Source organism: Mastacembelus armatus, chromosome 6, assembly GCF_900324485.2.
Source record: "Mastacembelus armatus chromosome 6, fMasArm1.2, whole genome shotgun sequence".
NCBI lineage: Eukaryota > Metazoa > Chordata > Actinopteri > Synbranchiformes > Mastacembelidae > Mastacembelus > Mastacembelus armatus.
In genome coordinates this window covers 2,380,164-2,398,764 of record NC_046638.1, presented here as the reverse complement: position 1 = coordinate 2,398,764, position 18,601 = coordinate 2,380,164, and the positions used below count along the sequence as shown (strand labels likewise).

The following is an 18,601-nucleotide window of genomic DNA, read 5'->3' as shown; positions in this document are numbered from 1 at the left end:
AGCGTGGTGGATCAACTGAGCAACAGACTGAGAGTGCAGTCCCTGCTGTGACTAATTAATTAACTTACATGTATCATGCTGCCAAAAAACACATCCTGACCTGACCCAGAGGTTTCTACATGCAGGTTTAGACTGCTGCTTAACATCAGCTATTCAAACCCTCATCCATTTGCATCGCTGCTTCCCGTATTTCAACACAGCAGCTATTGAACTGGCACAAAGCAGACTACATCAGATACTGTCAGAAGGTGTGGAAATACAGTCTCGGTCGTCTCAGTGGCGCTGCCTCCTTCGACTTTGATGCAGTGCCAAGAAGACATTTCTCACACTGATTCTCAGATGGCTGGAGAACAGAGGGGGACACAATCAGTCAGTGTAGAATAACCAGGATGATACTGACACACAAAAGTTGTGCTACTTTTATATCTTAAGACTTCATCACTCTGCATATTTAAAACCTCAGAGTTTTATAATCTTCTGGGTGATTTTTGTCTAAGTGAGAACAGTGTAATGATTATCCGAGGTGACTAACCAGTGGCTGGGGGTGAGTCACACAGCGGCCCCCTTTTCACATGCTCCCTTTGGTCCCCAGAGGTGATGAGTAGCTCCATTGTCCACACAATGGCAGCACCACAGGCCATTCAAGTTCTAAGCAGATTACAGAGCATTTAATATTCCCTGGTTGGATCCTCCAGCGTGCTTCATCATCCCAAAATCTGAAACTGCATAATTATTCAGCTGATTGTGTGGCCCCACTAAAGAGGAGGGGGGAAGACTTAATGATAATTTTGGGTGTCGATAATCATAATTTAACTGAACTTTCAAAGACCACCCAGTGCTGTACAAAGAAATGGTATGATACAGAGGGAGAAGCTTAAGGTATAATGAAAGATTCAGTGATGATATATTAGAGCGGTCTATTGTCCATGTAACCTAAAGTTTGTGGATAAAAGAGAAGGTCAAGGTTGGACAAAGTCAGGCTTCTTTTAAGATACGAACTATCCAGTGCCGCTGTTGTCGCCCAGTAACAGTGGTACAGTGTAATATAATGGCAACATCAGTGCTGAAGTGACCCCACCAAAACAAACACAGAGCTGCAGGGTTGGCATCGCATGAATACCTGAGACTTTTGAAAGGACGGATAAATTACAGTCTTGGAGGAAGACTGAAGGAAAAGGGAAGAACTTAGGCAGCAGTGCTCATTTTGTAGCTCAGTGAAGGCTTTAACCATTGCCTCACAAATCTACCTGTAAATAACAACACTCTTAGAAACAGATATTAAAAAGTACTGTTGTATTTAGATGTACACATTATAGTAATATTACTTTGGGAGTGGATTGTGTACAGTGTTATAAACCAGGAAGATGCAATGAGCTTTGACTAAAAGAATCAAATACCTCTCTCTACTCAGTGCTCACACAGAAATCTTTGAACTTCCTAAAGATAACACTCATCCCACCATCTGTGATAATATTTAACAAGCCGCTTTTTCTGTTTGAAGGGTTTTGTATTAAGTATTAAGTTACATGTTATCTTTTTTTTTTCCAAACCAGCATGAGTCAGAGAGTGAAACTGATTTTATTCCTCCCACAGGAAGGGAAGCCCTAAGGAAACCCTGCTAGCCTTAGGAAATAGTCTATGCTTGCCATCTAGTGGTGAAAACTATAACATACACAATATGGCATCCCCAAAGGTCTGTGAGGATAAAGATAATTTCAGGAACTATATTAAAATGAAGCGGTACATTGTTGTGAAAAGGTGTGTATGTTAAATCAGACTACATTTTTCAAAAAAAAAAAAAACATAAATAAACATTTAATAAAAAATGTTTAATGTGCTGACATCACAGGCGGCACACTGTACATTACTAGAAGACACTGGCTTTATGTAAGGAGGATTAGTCTATATCACTGGGGCCAAAACTGAGGCTCAGGGACGTTGGCGAGGGGGGCTTCTGTGAAAGACGGAGTAGCTTAGTTTTACAAATTAATCTTAATATCAGGTAAGAACCACTACAAGGTCCCAATATAAGAACAGACTGTGTGCTCATTGGTTCTGAATTTCCCAAACTGGATTTAAGATGATTCTTGCATCCTACATGCTCTGCAGCTCTATTGGAACGAGAACTAACTAAATGCCTGCAGTACTCCTTTCACTGACTAAATACTACATTGTAGTGGTGGTTTTCTTGGCGTTAAATACCTGATACAGAGAACAAACAACTTTACTACAAATTATATCCATCCATCCGTGAAAGGCAGGGGTCCACCCTGGACAGGTCCCCAGTCCATCACAGGGCCACATAGAGACAAACAACCTCACACACTCACACTCACTCCTATGGGCAATTTAGAGTCACCAATCAACCTGACATACATGTTTTTGGACTGTGGGAGGAAACCAGAGTACCTGGAGAAAACCCGCACAAGCACAGGGAGAACATGCAGACTCCACACAGAAAGGCCCCTGATAGGTTTCAAACCAGGAACCTTCTTGCTGTGAGGCAACAGCACTAACCACTTAACCACTGCGCTGCCCACAAAACATGTCATTAAATCAAAATGTTTTACAACTGTATTTTGACAGATAAGGGGAACATGAAGATGGAGACATAGTGGTGCAATTTTTGTAATAAATTAGTGATTCATCAACCCTTGTGGACAGAGATGACATGGACTAAACCTCGGGGCTTTTGGGGCCCCTGCACAGGCGGTAACCCAGCCCTTGGCTCCATCGACAGAAGAAGAAAACCGATTGATCATCAATCAAAAGTGTGAAAACTGAACTTGAACCGAACTGGGAATCCACCCATCCGATGACGTCACCGGGCACTGACAAGCTGGTGGTGCCGGAAGAAAAGATGGCGGATCATGAGGAGCAGCTATCCGACGAGGAAAAGGTAGGGAGCCGATTTAATAACAGGTTCGATCCCTAGTGGGGAGCGTCAGCCCTCGACTTTTGGGTTGCATTTGAGTCCGTGTCTCTGTGCATCCCGGCGTCGACCTGCGCTGTTAGATTTGGAGAAAATCCAGGCCTCAGCAAACCGCTGCTGCTTCTGCTCTCATTATTTTTAGCTCAACTTCCGCTCGTTTGCGAAGCTCAAACGGAGGCTCCTTGTACGGTCCGGACTCAAAATAGGAACCGTGTACACGTTATAATTCACCCCAAGCTTGCCCCCCCAGACCCTCGGGTCCCAGTGGACGTGTGGTTTTACCGGTTGCTTCTCTTATGGAAGTTTTCACACACCAAAGACCGCTAGCTAGCTGGCTGGCTACTTTAGCCTAGCCGCAGGCTGCTAATAGAGCTAGCCTTGCTAACACGCCCTTTTCGCTGTTTGACGCTGCCTTTGCGACGTTATCCTTAAAAACACCTGGAGTGTTGGTTTATTAGATTATTTCCTACAAAGTGGGATTTATCTCTGTGTGACAACAACCCCCGGCATCCCACAGGGCAGCCTGCTAACGTCTGTAACGTCAAATAAGTACAGTATGATAGAAACGGTATAGTAAGCAAGTAGTTGTGAAAACCTCCTTATATTTGATAATAACGTTTAAAAGTCTATATACGCAGCTTTACAACACCCACACCAGTATTTATTCGGTGTAACCACAAGCTGTTATGCAAAAATGAAGGGTTTAGACCCCAGGCATTACCAGCACGTTCTCATTTCCTTATAAGAGCAAACACACCCAGCACCCTGAGGTGCCCTCTGCATATCTTCATTCTGATGCTAAATGGGCTGATTTCAGTTTGACAATTTAAATCCTCCATTCCCCTATGGTCAAACTGCAAAGAGAGCTTTCGTGATAAGTGCTGATCAAAGTATTGATAATTAAGTTAATGTATCAGTCAGTTATGAAGTATGTGTTTAGATGTGTACCTGATACCCTGTGTTGTGTCTGTCCTGGCCTTAGAGTCAAAATTACACTCAAACCTGTTAATAGCGCAGGAAACTATTATAGTGTTCCTATAATGAAATGGTTGCGAACCACCCTGTTGCATTACATCATTCACAGAACAAGGCCTGGTGTTATTTTGTTTAGCTCCACATCAGTCTGACTCAGGTGTTTGTTTGTTTGTTTGTTTATTTCTATTTTTGGGGGGTGGGGTTAGGCAGCTCATTGACCTGCATGTGTGACTCATGCTCATCAAAACACAAGGATTAGCTGTTAGCCAAACATTTTATTACATGCTTTAGGGTGTGGGTGACAGTGGCTGCCATCTCATCTTACATTGTACTAGCTTCACCACTAAAAATGTTTTGTAATGACATGAACCTGTGGAGAAATGACTTACACCTTTAGCTGTCGGTGCTGTGTAGAGGATGGGCACTCTTTTCATCTCATAACCACATTGGTTTCCTACTCCTGTCGAGCTACTTTCACTGCTTGACCAAACAATCTGATTTGGCAGAGCTGAGAGACTGGTGTTATGTGACCTGCACAAGCAGGCTGGTGGAGAAACTGTCACTTTATAATATTACAGTATTTACTTGGTGGATGTGGTTTGTTTCCTTCAGACAGAATATGATTGGTTTGTGGCCAGAGTGTGTAAATGTTGTGCTGTCAAAAGCACAGCTTTTATACGCAAACACTGCAGTTGCATTTTGCACAGTCTCTCTGGTGCATTTGCTCAGAGCAGTCAGGCATATGATGTTCCTGCTCCCCAGCCTGTTTTGTGCTTCTCTGTGAAAATGAGCGCTTTCTTAACGTACTGACAGACAGACAAAATAGGTTTCCAAAATGTGCTAGTTAATTTGAATGGTTCTTCTGTTGCCTTTTTCAGTCGTGATTTGAAGAATAAAAAGAAAACTCTCAATGATGTTTGTTCATCCACCACAATCCCTAAGGACACAGCTGATGGTGGTTTCCCACACTGAATGAGAAGTCTGCAAACTTGCCCATCTAGGCCCGTATGATTCTGATAGCAGAACTGCAACTGTGTCAAATACAATAAAAAGTGCCAAGTTTGGCGTCTTTGAAATACTTCCTAAAAGTGTTCCAGGGGATTGAGGGATTTCTGCGTTGTGGCTGTCAGTGTCACTTTGCGATTCCCAACGAAGATCAGAAAGAGCCTTTTTTGGGAATTATTGAACAGTCTCTTCCATTTGTAAATGATTAACCAACCGCTGCTCACAGTCTTTTTCAGTCGCTTAGCCAGCTTTGGGATTACGAAAAAGAACCCACAGGCAAGTATTACAGGAAACTGCCCTTACTCAATGTGTTCGCTGTTGTTCCCTAATCTGACTTATATGTCTGGGCAAGTACCAGAGCCAGAAAGTACTTTTGCTATTTTGTCTGTCAACCTGGTTTGTTTATTGCTGCAAAAACGACCTGACAGGATGATCTTGTTGGCTTTTTGAGTTTAAAAAATGTCTTTAAAGGAGCTTGGGTGTGTGTGCTGTATTTCCTGTTTCAGAGAGAGAGAGACAGGCAGGCTGCTTTTTTCCAAAAATGGTTTGCTGACAGTACAGAATCTCATGAAAACACTTGATATTAAAGAGGGGAGGTAGGATGCTGCAATTATATTTATTATTCCCCACAAGTATTAGTGATGTGGTGATGCTGAGTTAGTGGTATCTGTTTATATTTATATTTATATATACCAACAGTCCAACTAAAACTAGTCACGAGCACCACTGCACATTCATTTATTTATCAATTTGATGATTAATATAGTATATGACTGATGTGTTGTCATAAAACCCTTCTCACTTGTTACTAAGCGAGAAGTGGAAGTTGGTTAACTTATTTCTCTTATTTAACTGTCAGAGGTAAATGATTCAGCACAGAGCACACTGCTGCTGCCGCAGACACCAACAGATAGTGGCTTGATTCCTGCTCAGGGCACCAGTGTAAAGAATGCATGATCATCGTGCTGTAATGGATGGAGGTCAAATCTGGCTCAAATTCAACTCATCTGTGGTTGTATAATACTTCTTATGCGGAATTGCAGTGTATATGATACAGTAACTTTGTGAAATGAAGACACAAAATAAATTTTTCTTGTGATGGAAGATGGAACGTGTGTCCCAGTATACACAAACCTGCTTAATCAGTCACACCTAGGACCACAAGTCTGTCTGGGGCAGAGCAGGATATAAGGAAACCCCAGATAAAATATAATACTTACTCACAATATGCTCTGAGTTAATTAAGCCATTTCTGATTTAGCTGGAGAGAGAGACAGTTTTGGTAGACCACTGGGGTAGCATAGCTGAATGCTGAAACTAAGTGGAATCTCCCTTTAAATGAGGAATGCAAAAGACAGAGGAGTGCTGTCTGTACGTGCCTGCAGCAGTGTCAGAGATCTGGAGTTAAGACCTGTGCATGTTTTTGGTCTTTACAAACAGGTAGGGTGCAAAGCCCTGTTAAAGGTTAAAGGTTAGAACAAACTGGAGATCCCTGCTTGATCTTATTGTTGGATTTCATTAGACTTCAGTGGACAAAGGAGTTTTCCTATAAAGCAATATTTGGTGTTTTGTAAACACCAGTGTCTTTTTAACTATGGTGATCTGCAAACTAAAAGTAGTACAGAAAGCGAATAATTTATTGCAAATTTGGCTGCTTGATGTAAAATGACACTACGTTCAAGTCGTTCGAGTGTAGGCTGAAGGTGACAATTGAGCGTGTTCGAAGTCGACAGAGCAGCAGCGTTCAGGTTCTGTATTTATGCAGCAGAGTGAGTCTCTTCAGTAATTCAAAGGTCAAAAGTTTGGTACTTGCCAGAGTACAGTTGGAATTGTTAAATGATTCATTGATTATTGTGTCAATCCTTTAGCATCTGCGATCTGAATAACCCTTTTGTTTTTGTTGCTTACAGCTTCTCTTTGGCATCTTCTAGTGTTTTTGGCATTTTATTGACTGCAGGATTTTTAAAAAAACAGTCTGATTTGGCAGCAGTGTGTGTTGATACACACATTCGTTCTGTTTCTTGCCTGAGTTTGACTTTTCTGACAACAGAGCTGATGAATGAAAACCCAGGCAACAAAATCTGTAGTTTATCACTGGCACAGTGACGTTGCATCACATCTTCAACATACTGTGTGTTTGTTCAATGTGACAGGTTGCCAGACAAGTTTTAGGTGTCCTCAGATTAACATTAATACTCAGCTGAACTGAAATGGTGGCTGTCTGGACATAAAGAAATCTGAAAACTTGAAAATGGATGTTAGTAATGCCGTTTACGATTTGCAGTCCGCCTGATTTATTTATTTATTTTAATTAACAGGCTGAAACTTGTAAAATCACTGATAGAGACATGATCTTCCAGCTCAGTGAATCACTGCACTACTATAAAAATGAACACAGGCCCCAGAAAGTCATTACTCTGAATAATGCTTATTAAAAAAGCGTTCCTTGGTGAAGTGACGAGCTTCTGGCTCTGTATTCATCTTCAACATCACAGACACTGCCCTTATTCCTTCAATTTAATCTTGAGTCAACCAGCCACCACCTCCTCTTTTTGATTAATGTGGAGGAACACTTATAGGTAGCGTGCGGGTGGCAGTACGCCTCTCGCGACATATCTGCTGTGGGCTTATTATTCATAAATTATTGTGCCCATCACCCAACCACCAGTATTCACTTTCATCAGACTAGTTTTTCCCCAAACCCGGCTCTGTCTCTGGTGTAGTGTTTCAAGGTGCCATGGCTGCCTATCTAGGATATGGAAGTGGATGCGTGCCAGGGAAGGGGATCAAACTCGGGGAGATAATGCAGCTTAAAATGCCCGCAGACCAAAATATTCCCGCAGTTAATGCCTGCTGTGTTTTGGGCTGTTATCATTATTTTCATGGGTTTGGATTGGCATGATAAGGATTAGGATAAGTGTGGTTTCAGTGTGAGCGGGTGTCATTTGGAATTAAGAAAGGGGTGTAGGGTGCTGTGAGGAAAGGAGGGGTTGTTGGGTAATATGAGGATGAATATACAGTGGGCAGCATGAAGGAAAAGAGACCAGCTGGTGTCTAGGCCAAGAGACCACAAAGACACATGGATCCCACACTACAGGGGGTGCCTGTGTCCCCCAGTCTTTGTGTGTCTGCTCCAGTATTATTCTTCCAGCTCCTTGGTTAGTTCACTGCTGTATGCCAGGTCCTCCCTCTCCACACCCTGAGAATCTGTAATAAGATAAGGGAAATTCACTGCGGGAGATTAAAAATAAAAAAAACAACCTTTGTCCAAGAACGTGGCGGTGGTGACTGCCATTGAGACATATACAACACACACAAATTACAGCATTTGCATGAATTCACTTAGATTTAGCAGAAAGCTGTTAAAGTATTGCGAGAAGCACTTGCACTGGCGTGCTGCGATTCATCAGTAACAGTTAAATCCATGATCCATAATAGCACAGTCAACCAGAGAAAATGGCAATAATCAAAATTCCCAAACAGTATTTATATCAAACATCTCTCTGAACATGAAAGAATAATGTTTAACATAAATAACCACTGATAAAGGTTGAGGAGGTTAATGTTTTAATTTAATGCCTCATTCCTCGTGTGGTGAAAGCAGGATGTAGGCGCTTGTCTCATTACATTACTAGTTTCAGGTACTTAGAAGAGGAAGAGGAAGTATTACCCTGTCTTTAGCTAGCTTTTTAACAGCATCTCACACATAATCCACTAATGGAGTATGTCTGCTCTCCTCCTCCTGTTGGTGGTTCAATTTAACCCACATCTCCTCTCCTCTCCATGCTCCCTAAAGCAGGTACCATTGTTTTGCTGTCAGACATGACTGTAAAATCATCCATGTCTTTTTCCTTTGCAGTCTTTACTGCTCTCCTCTAGCTGTAGGCGCTGCACAGTTAATTGAGTAAATTCAAGCAATTATTTACAGTAGGATTATAATATTGTCGCTATTATATAAGCCAGTGTGGTATCATAATAACAATATCATGAACATTTTATTTCAGTTTCCATTTATGCCAGAACACATAAATTATGTTTAATTATTTGTGTCTTTAAAAAAAAAACCCCTGCATTTTATGTAGGTGTGATTGTACTTGTCTTTGTTACGGTTGCACCCTGTCTCTTGCCAGAGGCATGCTGGGTAAAATTCCAGCTCACCTCAAACTTGGAATAAGATAAGAAGCTCAGAAAATGGGTTTATGGTTATCATTTTATGTATTATATGCACAACTAGACAGAGAAAAAGCTTTAAAAAGCAGAGTGTAATATTGTTTTTCAGGTTGAGACTGTACGTCCAGACTCCACCAGTTATTACAGTGGTCCTGCTGAACATAAAGTCTATTAATAGACTTCACTGAAACCAGATCAGGCCCTAGAGAGCGTTTAACTTGGTGTCACATATTTCAACTAGTTGTGATGTACTTTATCATGTCACAGCATTACAAATGAAGGCTAAAATGGACAGATCACACTAATCTAGCACTTTTCTTAGTTATTAACTTGTTTACATCTGCAATACTACACTTTTATTACCAGATAAAATTGCATTGCATTGTTAGTGACAACAATCCAGGGACGTTTGGTCACAGTGACTTTTTTGTTTATGTTTTCTGTATTGAAATACCAGAAAATACATCTCTGAAGAGCATGCACAGGCCACTGCAGTCAGGAGGAAATATTAGACAGCAACAACTATGCATACATGTTTTATGTATGCTATGCTATGTAACATAGGAAATGGGTCAACGACACAGAGATAAATCACTATTTTTTTTATCCTTTCCCTTAAGACCATGTGAGCTACACACAGATGGTGGTGTTGTCTATCCGTTATAACAGCAGTCATCAGGGTCTGTTTCATGAAGCATCTGAATAAATCCAAGAAGGGAACGTTTTGCACCAGTCCACGTCACAGATCTGATTAGGAGTTTGTTTTAGTTCCTAAAACATAAACCTGGTTCTTGGAACGGGCCCCTGGAGCGTCTAGGAAATGCTGTCTGCATGTGGAAAGTCTGTTTACACTGACGTCCAGTATAATGAGGGAGACCCAATGCAAATTAGTTTTCCTACAGGGATTTCACAGACACACAAACACACACTTCCACCAGCTGTTTTACGGTTTGTCTCATACACACACATAAATGCACACTTCTGTTTTGTTTTGAATTTTAGATAGTTTGGCCTAAGTGGGTCATGGTGATCTCATGACAGATGATTAGACTAATGTAGGTAAACTTTGATCAGCATCACACACACACACACACACACACGTACACACATACACATACACACATGTTCCTCCCTAAGTACCTTCCTTTCTCTCAGCGTCGCTCATTAGCAAGAATCAATCTGCGTCTGTGCACATGTGCCAGAACACTTGTACACACCTACTGCTAATAAGGGCCCAGGAGACACACTCACACTCACACACTCACACAGATGCATATATGTATTCCCTGATATACACCAGCCTGGGAGACTGGGGGGATCCTGGCTGAGCCATCGTACCCTTCTGGCGACAGGGCAAGGTAGAGAGATACCGTGGTAGGATGAGAGACAGCAAGTCAACTTGACTCCTCAGCACATTTTTATGTCCTTATATGGCTGTAAACCATGCGGGGGAGGGAGGGGCCATCATCTCGCTGTCAGTCTGACATGTGACCTGGAAACAGGAAGTGTGGTGCAGCGGCAGAAGAGAAGTGAGGAAGGGGAAAATGACTCCCCCCCCCCCATGCCAGTGACACATTAGCATCACACCCTCTGTTGGCCACAGTGCAAACACAGTGCTTTCAGAAAGTGTTCAGGCCCCTTCACTTTTTTCAGTTTTGTTATGGTGCAGACTGATGCAATTGTTTAAATTCATTTTTTTCCCATTAATTACACTCAGTGCCACATAATGACAAAGTCAAAACTGGGTTTTATGAATGTTTGTCAACTTTTTAAAAAGAAAAAAAGTGAAATTTCACATTTATATAAGTGTTCAGAACCTTTACTCAGGATTTAGTTGAAGCATGTTTGGCAGCAGTTACAGCCTTGAGTCTTTTTGGGTATGATGCAACACGCTTTGCACACCTGGAGTTTCTGCTATTCTTTGAAAATCCTCTCAAGCTCAGTCAGCTTGGATGGGGACCGTCGGTGGACAGCCATTCTCAGGTCTCTCCAGAAATGTTCGATAGGGTTGGAGTCAGGGCTCTGGCTGGGCCCCTCTAAGACATCCACAGAGTTCTCCCTAAGCCTCTTCCTGTGTTGTCTTGGCTTTGTGCTTTGGGTCGTTATCGTGTTGGAAGTTGAACCTTCGGCCCAGTCTGAGGTCCTGAGTGCTGGGGAACAGGTTTTCATCAAGGATATCTTTGTACTTTGCTCCATTCAGCTTTCTCTCAACCCTGACCGGTCTCTAGCCATTCAGTTTTTTCTTTTTAATAAATTTACAAACATTCTTAAAACCTGTAACCTCACACTGAAGTTATATATCTTTTAAATTTTAAACATCTATGACATTGTTAGGTTGGAATATAGTAGAGACATTTTTAAGCTTAGGATCACAAGGAAAACGAAACTTTGAGCTGGAGTCTCTGATTCTGGACAGTGAGGAGGACTCACCATGACCCATGACCGTGTGTGTGTTTGTGTGCAGGTACGCATAGCAGCTAACTTCGTCATCCACGCCCCACCAGGAGAGTTCAACGAAGTTTTTAATGGTGCGTACTCTTTCTTTTTCTCTTCCATAATGTGCATTACGGTTAAGGGCATGTTGCTCGTGCCACTTAGCACTTACTTTGTATTAAATAAGTCTCACATACTTATAATCAACACTACCTTACAAATTAGGTCCTAAGTGAGGAAGCTTTAAATGTGTGAACAACATAATTTTTCTGAAACACATGATGCGTTAGTCGATTTATGTGGGAGATTTGTTCACTAACCTTCTGTAGTTTAACCATATGTTTATTTTAGTCACTGTAGGCGTATGGAAACAGTCGCACTGGCACTTTCTAACACGTTTCCAAGATGTTGTTGCATGATTCCACCTTCTGGCTTGTGGAGACAAAAGTTTTAACCTTTTCTAATTTAGTTTTTTCACTGAAATGAATTTAGCCATATTTGTCATATTTGATGCTGCCAGTGGGTGGTGCCAAAGTTTAAATTCTTCAGGGTGGCCCTAAAGAAGAGATTGGAATATAGTAGACACATTTTTATTATTTTATGTTCACAATACTCACTAAAATAGTTTTGGATGGAAACCGTTTGTGTTCATGTGTTACATATGGCAGCGCTGTAGTCACTAAGGAGGCAAAATGAGTCTGATGTTTCAGCCAAATTGTGGCTCACCCTGCAGCACAAGTGTTGACACCACACTGTGAAAGAAGTGCCCCTTGAGAGTGTGTCTGTGTGTTTTGGCATCGTTAAAGCCTCGTCCTGCCTCGATAAATGTCGTCACCTCAGAGGAGCACAGAGGGCTGTCTGCCTTCCTCTTATCACAGCCCGACAGCCACAACACACATACATACACGCTCGTCTTTCCATGTTGTCCCCTTTCATCTCTGTGTTATTTTACAGCCTTTTCCACTCAGCTAATTTACCATGTCTGCTCCACTCCCCTGACATAAATGCTGCAGAGACTGACTGCAGGCAGCTTTGTCTTTTGTGTGTGTGTGAGTGTCATGGTGCTAATCTGCTGTACCTTCTTCTTTCTTTCCTCTCCATCTTCATCCCCCCATCTCTCTTCTCTCTCCCTCAAAAATCCTCATCTTTCTCCTCAGATGTGCGATTGCTGCTCAACAATGACAATCTTCTCAGGGAAGGTGCAGCGCAGTAAGTCTCTCCTCCTATTGTGGTTTTTATTTATAGTTAAAAGACACACTGAAACATTTAAAGCCTGACAGGTTAAACATTGTGTTTAGTTTGCTGAGTTTGAAGTGAGTAAAATGGCTTATTTATCTCTTTGCAGTGCATTTGCCCAGTACAACCTGGACCAGTTTACCCCGGTGAAAGTCGAGGGTTATGAAGAGCAGGTGAGCTGTGGGATTGCGTGACATCAGGGATCTGCAACTGCTGACTGTTTCACTTCTGCTGTCTTTGCTGCAGCTGCCCACACTCTCCACCCCATTCAACACTTCTGTCTCAAACACACTGTTCATTAAGTTCATGTCACATGAGATTATGCTGCTGCCGCTGCATCATTTGTTTTGCTGTTCAGCTGGGAGCTCAGTAACATGTTATTATTTTATATTATGTTATTCCATTATTAGTGTTGACATAATAGCAACGTTAAAGTTTTCATAAAGCCGATAACAAACAAGGTAACAGACATGAAAAAAAGACAAAAGGAAGAAAAACAACAAGCTTACTCGGTTTTTGGAGAGCATGTTATTATTGACCCAATATCACAGTCTCATGGGTTTTAAAGGCAGAGAAGGGAGGTCGGTTGATTGGATCAGACAGGTCCCAGTCCTGTTCTCCTGTGTTTCCACAGGAAACTATCACACACACGTCTTCATCTTAATGTCATTGTGCTTGCTGCCTGTGAGTTTCTATGAAGGTTGAGCATGGTGATGAATGCATGTGCGTTAGCTTCAGTAATGATTGCAGTGTCTTACGTAAAGATGTCATCATGTCCCTCTGTTCCCCACATCATGGGCTGAAATTCCCCTGTCAGATACCCAGCAGGATGAGCTAAGTGTTGAAGTGGAAGACAGTAGATGGAAACTTCAGGCTGACGTCTGTGTTCCCGTCTTCCTTTGTCCTTAGTACTGTTCATGTTTTTTCTATCACTTATTGCATTGCTGTAATTTTAATCTTCATTCTTCTTTGTCACAAAATCTCCTCCTTTCTAATGTCTGTTTTTGTTATTTCTGCCTTTAAACACTTTGCATCCTTCTCCTTCTGTTTTATATCATCTGTTCCTTTTCCCTTTGTGGTTGGTTTTTATTTCTTCATCCCTACATTGCTGCTCTCTAGGTCTTAATCACAGAGCATGGTGACCTTGGGAACGGCCGGGTCCTGGACCCCAAAAACAAGATCTCCTTCAAGTTTGACCATCTGAGGAAGGAGGCCAGTGACCCGCGGCACCATGACGTTGACAGCTCCATAGAGGGCTGGAGGAGCGCAGTGGACTCGGCTGTCAGGGCCTACGTCAAGGAGCACTATCCCAGTGGAGTCTGCACCGTACGTCCCAGTTTATTCCATAAGCTCAATAAAGCTTATTTATTAATGCTCAACTGATGCAGACTCAAGAGTTGTACAGTGAATTTGTTGTGCATGGTTTGCCAAATTCTCTCTAAACATGTTGCACAAAAATAAGTGTCTGAGTTGCAGCTCAGTATGAGATTAATTTTGCAGCTGTTTAGCCACAAAACACTCGGGCCTCGATCGCTGCAATGTACAGGAGTAAAGTAGAACACAGAAAAGCAGCCGTTAGTTAGCAGAGATGTGTGAACAACAAAAACTATCTGCATGTGAAATCAGCTCTGACAATGTTGTTTTTTTTTTGTTTGTTTGTTTTTTAGATTTATGGGAAAACCATTGATGGCCATCAAACCATCATTGTGTGCATCGAGTGCCATCAGTTTCAACCAAAAAACTTCTGGTGTGTTTGAAGCTGTTATTTAACCCTCAGTGTGATCTCTTTTTTTTCCTCTCTTTTCTTTTTATTTAATTGTCTTTTTCCATTTGGCATCAGATACACAATTTTTCCTTAGTGGAGACTGTTTAAACAAACAATATCGGACACCTCTGGATCACAAATGAGCCCTTGCGGTTACAGGAGCAAAGATTTCAGACTAGATTTGTCATTTTTACTATAAAGGAAGGCTCTTTTTTTAAAAAACCAACAGGACTCGTAGAATTCTCAGTGATGATTTCTAAATCAAACTTACAGTTTAAAAAAAAGATTAAAAAGCCTCTGATGATACTGTATCTTCAAGATGCTTCAAAGGCATTTCTTTAATTGGCACTTAACCCTGGAGCGCTCCACTGCTGGCTCTTTTAAGTGTTTCTGAGCTGTTTCTGATCAGTTAATCTAATTAGATAAGAACGCCACCAATCCTCTTTGCTCACTGGGCTTAATAGCTTTTTGGGTGCTGTAGACTGCTACCACCTTTCAGTAATGAGAAACCTCTTAAGGCACATTTCGGTTAAATTTATGAAACTGAAATTGACAAATGCTCAGTGTGTTTTTCCTCTGAAGTTGTAGAGCTCATAGATTCTGTTAGTGAGAAGAAACACCAAGATACTCCTGCTCCAAAACTGAGCTTTATTGAACTGTAAAGCTACATCTACAGATGTTTCTCCACCTTATATACTGAAATAAACTTGAGTTAGCTTATTTACTACTACTGCGGGCATTATCAACATATGGATCATAATGTATGATGTAAAATAATGCAGCTGAAAGTGAGAACACCCAGCAGTGCGTTTTATGTCTTTGGATCAGATGAGAATATCTAGAAGCCAGATGGTATTTCCTGAAACAGACAAGGGGATTTTTAGCGATGTAGTCGCAGATTTGGTTTGGGCTTATGATGGGTCATCTTTGAGACTTAGAGGAATTTACTGCCTCCTTTCCTCATTGTGTGTGACATTGGCAAAAGTCGGGGTGTAAAGAGATGAAATGAGTGATTATATTTCTCTTTGCACAGGAATGGACGCTGGAGGTCAGAATGGAAATTTACCATCACCCCCTCCACCACTCAAGTGGCAGGAATCATGAAAATCCAGGTACTTAGTTTAAATCTTCTACTGTGTGAAGAGACAGACAGGTTTGTTGTGGTGTATGTGAGCATATGTAGGTAATATTTATTGTGTGCAGACTTTACAGAAATCCAGTACAGGCTTGAGTATTGCGTGTTTTTATTTATTGATTGTGTAACTTTTCCAGTTTGTTCATTTTTGATGACTTTTAGGTTAATTTCAGTCACAATGTTGTCAGACCTTTTCACTTTCTCAACACCAAGCCATTTGGTTTGTGTTACTACATTTAACAGAGTATGAGACCCTTTGGGAGTTCTTTGCCTCACACACAGCTTATGTTTCTCCTTTTCCACACTTTAAACAAGCAGAATAAATTTGAAGTAACAGATGAACTGAACCCAAATTTTCATCTTTCCAGGTTCATTACTATGAGGATGGAAACGTTCAGCTGGTGAGCCACAAAGAGGTTCAGGAGTCCATGTCAGTTTCTGTGAGTATAACAGATTATGAAATTTGATGTGCGGTGACAAGAGCTCAAAGTTAACTCCGTTAGGACTGATGCTCATATTGAGGATTTTATTCTCACTATCGGTTTTATTTATATACAGTAATTACATCTCTGCAAACCAGTCCAACCTATTTCTGTCTTTACCTACTGACAACTCCCCAGGGAGTTTTTCTAATTATTTGCAATGTGGGGTGTTAGTTTGCACATTCGCTGATGATTTAGGTGCACCTTTATACACCCAGGATATTGTTTATGACACTTTTTTTTTTTTTTATTTTTTTTTTTTACTCCTGTCATCTTTCAGAATGAGGCTTCAACTGCAAAGGCGTTTGTTAACATCATGGAGGCTGCAGAGAACGACTATCAGGTACTGTATGTAATCTGAAATGTACACGTTGTAGCTGGGAAACTGAACTGTCACCTTACCTTGTGGTTTTTAACTGATGTGAAGAGTGGGAGGATTATTTAAATCCTCTGTTTACATGTCTGGTGTCAGTCAGTTCCCACTCTCACTGAAACTTTTAGTTTCTGGTTTGTTGCTTTCATTTTTCTGCCTGAGATGTGCAGTCGGCTAAAAAGAGACATCAGGTTTTAGTCTTGTCAGTATTAAATGTTGAAATCTTTTGTTTACATGCTGCAAAAATACAACACCAGATTTTCTTCACAATGTTTTTAGGCTGTGATGGAGAGAAAGATGAGTCAAGATGAGGAACCTGCTCTTTCACAGGGATCCATTAATTTGACTTTCTAAAGCTCACAAAAACCACTATCATACATAAACTGTAATAATGCTTTAATCACAGCTATTTTAAACTTAAGTTAGGTAAAATCTTTCAAAATAAATTTAAAAAGTTGAGGCTTTGGTCGTCTTCCTGCACAGGCAGTGGGGACATTTTCACATTTGTGACATAACACCCAGACTTTTCAAAACCTGGAAATAATTTGAATTTATTTACTTGAGTTTTTAATCCATATAATTAACCTACCTCCCTTCCCATCTTTCTCTCTTCTTGTTATTCCCTCCAGACGGCCATCAATGAAAATTACCAGACCATGTCGGACACTACCTTCAAAGCCTTACGCCGCCAGCTTCCTGTGACACGCACCAAGATTGACTGGAACAAGATCCTGAGCTACAAGATCGGCAAGGAGATGCAGAATGCTTAAGAGCAACTGAAAGACAACAGACAGCTACCCCCAACCTCACCCCCTCCCATACAATGTTGCATGTCGTCTGTGTACAAAAATTAAAGAAACAGGGACAAATAAAGGTTTGGTCTCACAGCCGGATGTCACATTACACATTTAAGGTCTACTTTTATTGACAATTTTTTTTTTTTTTTCCTTTTCTGTTTTTCTTAATCCTAACACAGTTAACTCCTCTGTATATCGAACCTCTGATGATAAAGATGATAGTATTTGGGAAAATATAACAAAACATAGGAAAAGGGGTGGACACCTGTATGCAAAAGCACCCCTGTAAAATACAGTGTGCAATATTTATTGTCAGTGAGACCACACCTTTTATTGGACCTGCTGAAAAATGGTTTGAATTTGCGATGATGCTGAAACATCATTTTTGGGAGAACTTTGTCTGCAATTACTAAAGAGCTCAGAAATTATGGCTGAAATGAATGACTCCCTTCACTTCACGGTTAATGTCCCATACGGTCAGTAAAAAATAAAAATAAAAAAACAGTTCTTTGTGTTAAATCGACTGGTATCATTGGCACAGGTGGTAACTATTAGCCACTCAATGTTCTTGTCCCCTCATTTCGGTACTTCCCTCACCGTTTGCCCTGTGTGTGTGAGATCTCAGCTGACAACACTCCTGGCTAAACTGCCTTTTTGACTTGACATTGTGTGAACTCTCACCCAGTGCAGGGAGTTCTGTGACCACTTAACAAGCTTAATTAACTCAGTCATCAGCCGCTAGTAATGTGCATAATGTCCAATTTACAATAAAATCAAAATGTATCACTTTCTCCTCCAGTGCTTATTTTTATTAAAAAGAAGAACCTGACTGTATTATATAACAAGGCACATTGTAATATATACCTGTATGAAACATCCTGTCTGTCAGTTTGGTGATTTATTTCCATGAGATTACTTGTAATTCAGTCACAATTATGTTGCATTAAATGACAAATTTTCTATTTACTGACTCACTCATAATTTCCAATACCCTTTGTAAGTGATACAGAAATGAGAAAAAAAATCTCTATATAAAAAACGTCTGACGTCCTAACCCTATATTACACTAGAGGAAATATATCACTGCATTTTGGCCTAAGGACCAGAACTGGAGTTATTTTTTAGATATGAGCCCACAGAATCATAAATCTTTACTATTGTGATTGCTCCTCAGGAATTTAAGGGCATTATTATGGTACTGTGTTTTTAAATTTACTGATGAAATGAAGTCTGTGTCACATCTTACTATAGATCAAACTGAGTAATGATAGTACTGCTTTTACCTAGTAGTGCTTACT

The 18,601-nt window shown here is 40.8% G+C and overlaps 1 protein-coding gene across 1 annotated transcript; it reads left to right on the top strand.

Annotated features, from left to right (window-relative positions):
• Nucleotides 1-2,728: 2,728 nt before the first annotated feature.
• LOC113132671 (F-actin-capping protein subunit alpha-2) lies at nucleotides 2,729-18,267 on the top strand. Its single transcript, XM_026310958.2, has 10 exons — nucleotides 2,729-2,899; nucleotides 11,547-11,610; nucleotides 12,673-12,724; nucleotides 12,861-12,924; nucleotides 13,871-14,077; nucleotides 14,419-14,498; nucleotides 15,550-15,628; nucleotides 16,020-16,091; nucleotides 16,414-16,476; nucleotides 17,136-18,267. The coding sequence occupies exons 1-10, from the start codon at nucleotides 2,816-2,818 to the stop codon at nucleotides 17,274-17,276; spliced, it is 906 nt and encodes a 301-aa protein (XP_026166743.1). The 5' UTR covers nucleotides 2,729-2,815; the 3' UTR covers nucleotides 17,277-18,267.
• Nucleotides 18,268-18,601: the final 334 nt, after the last annotated feature.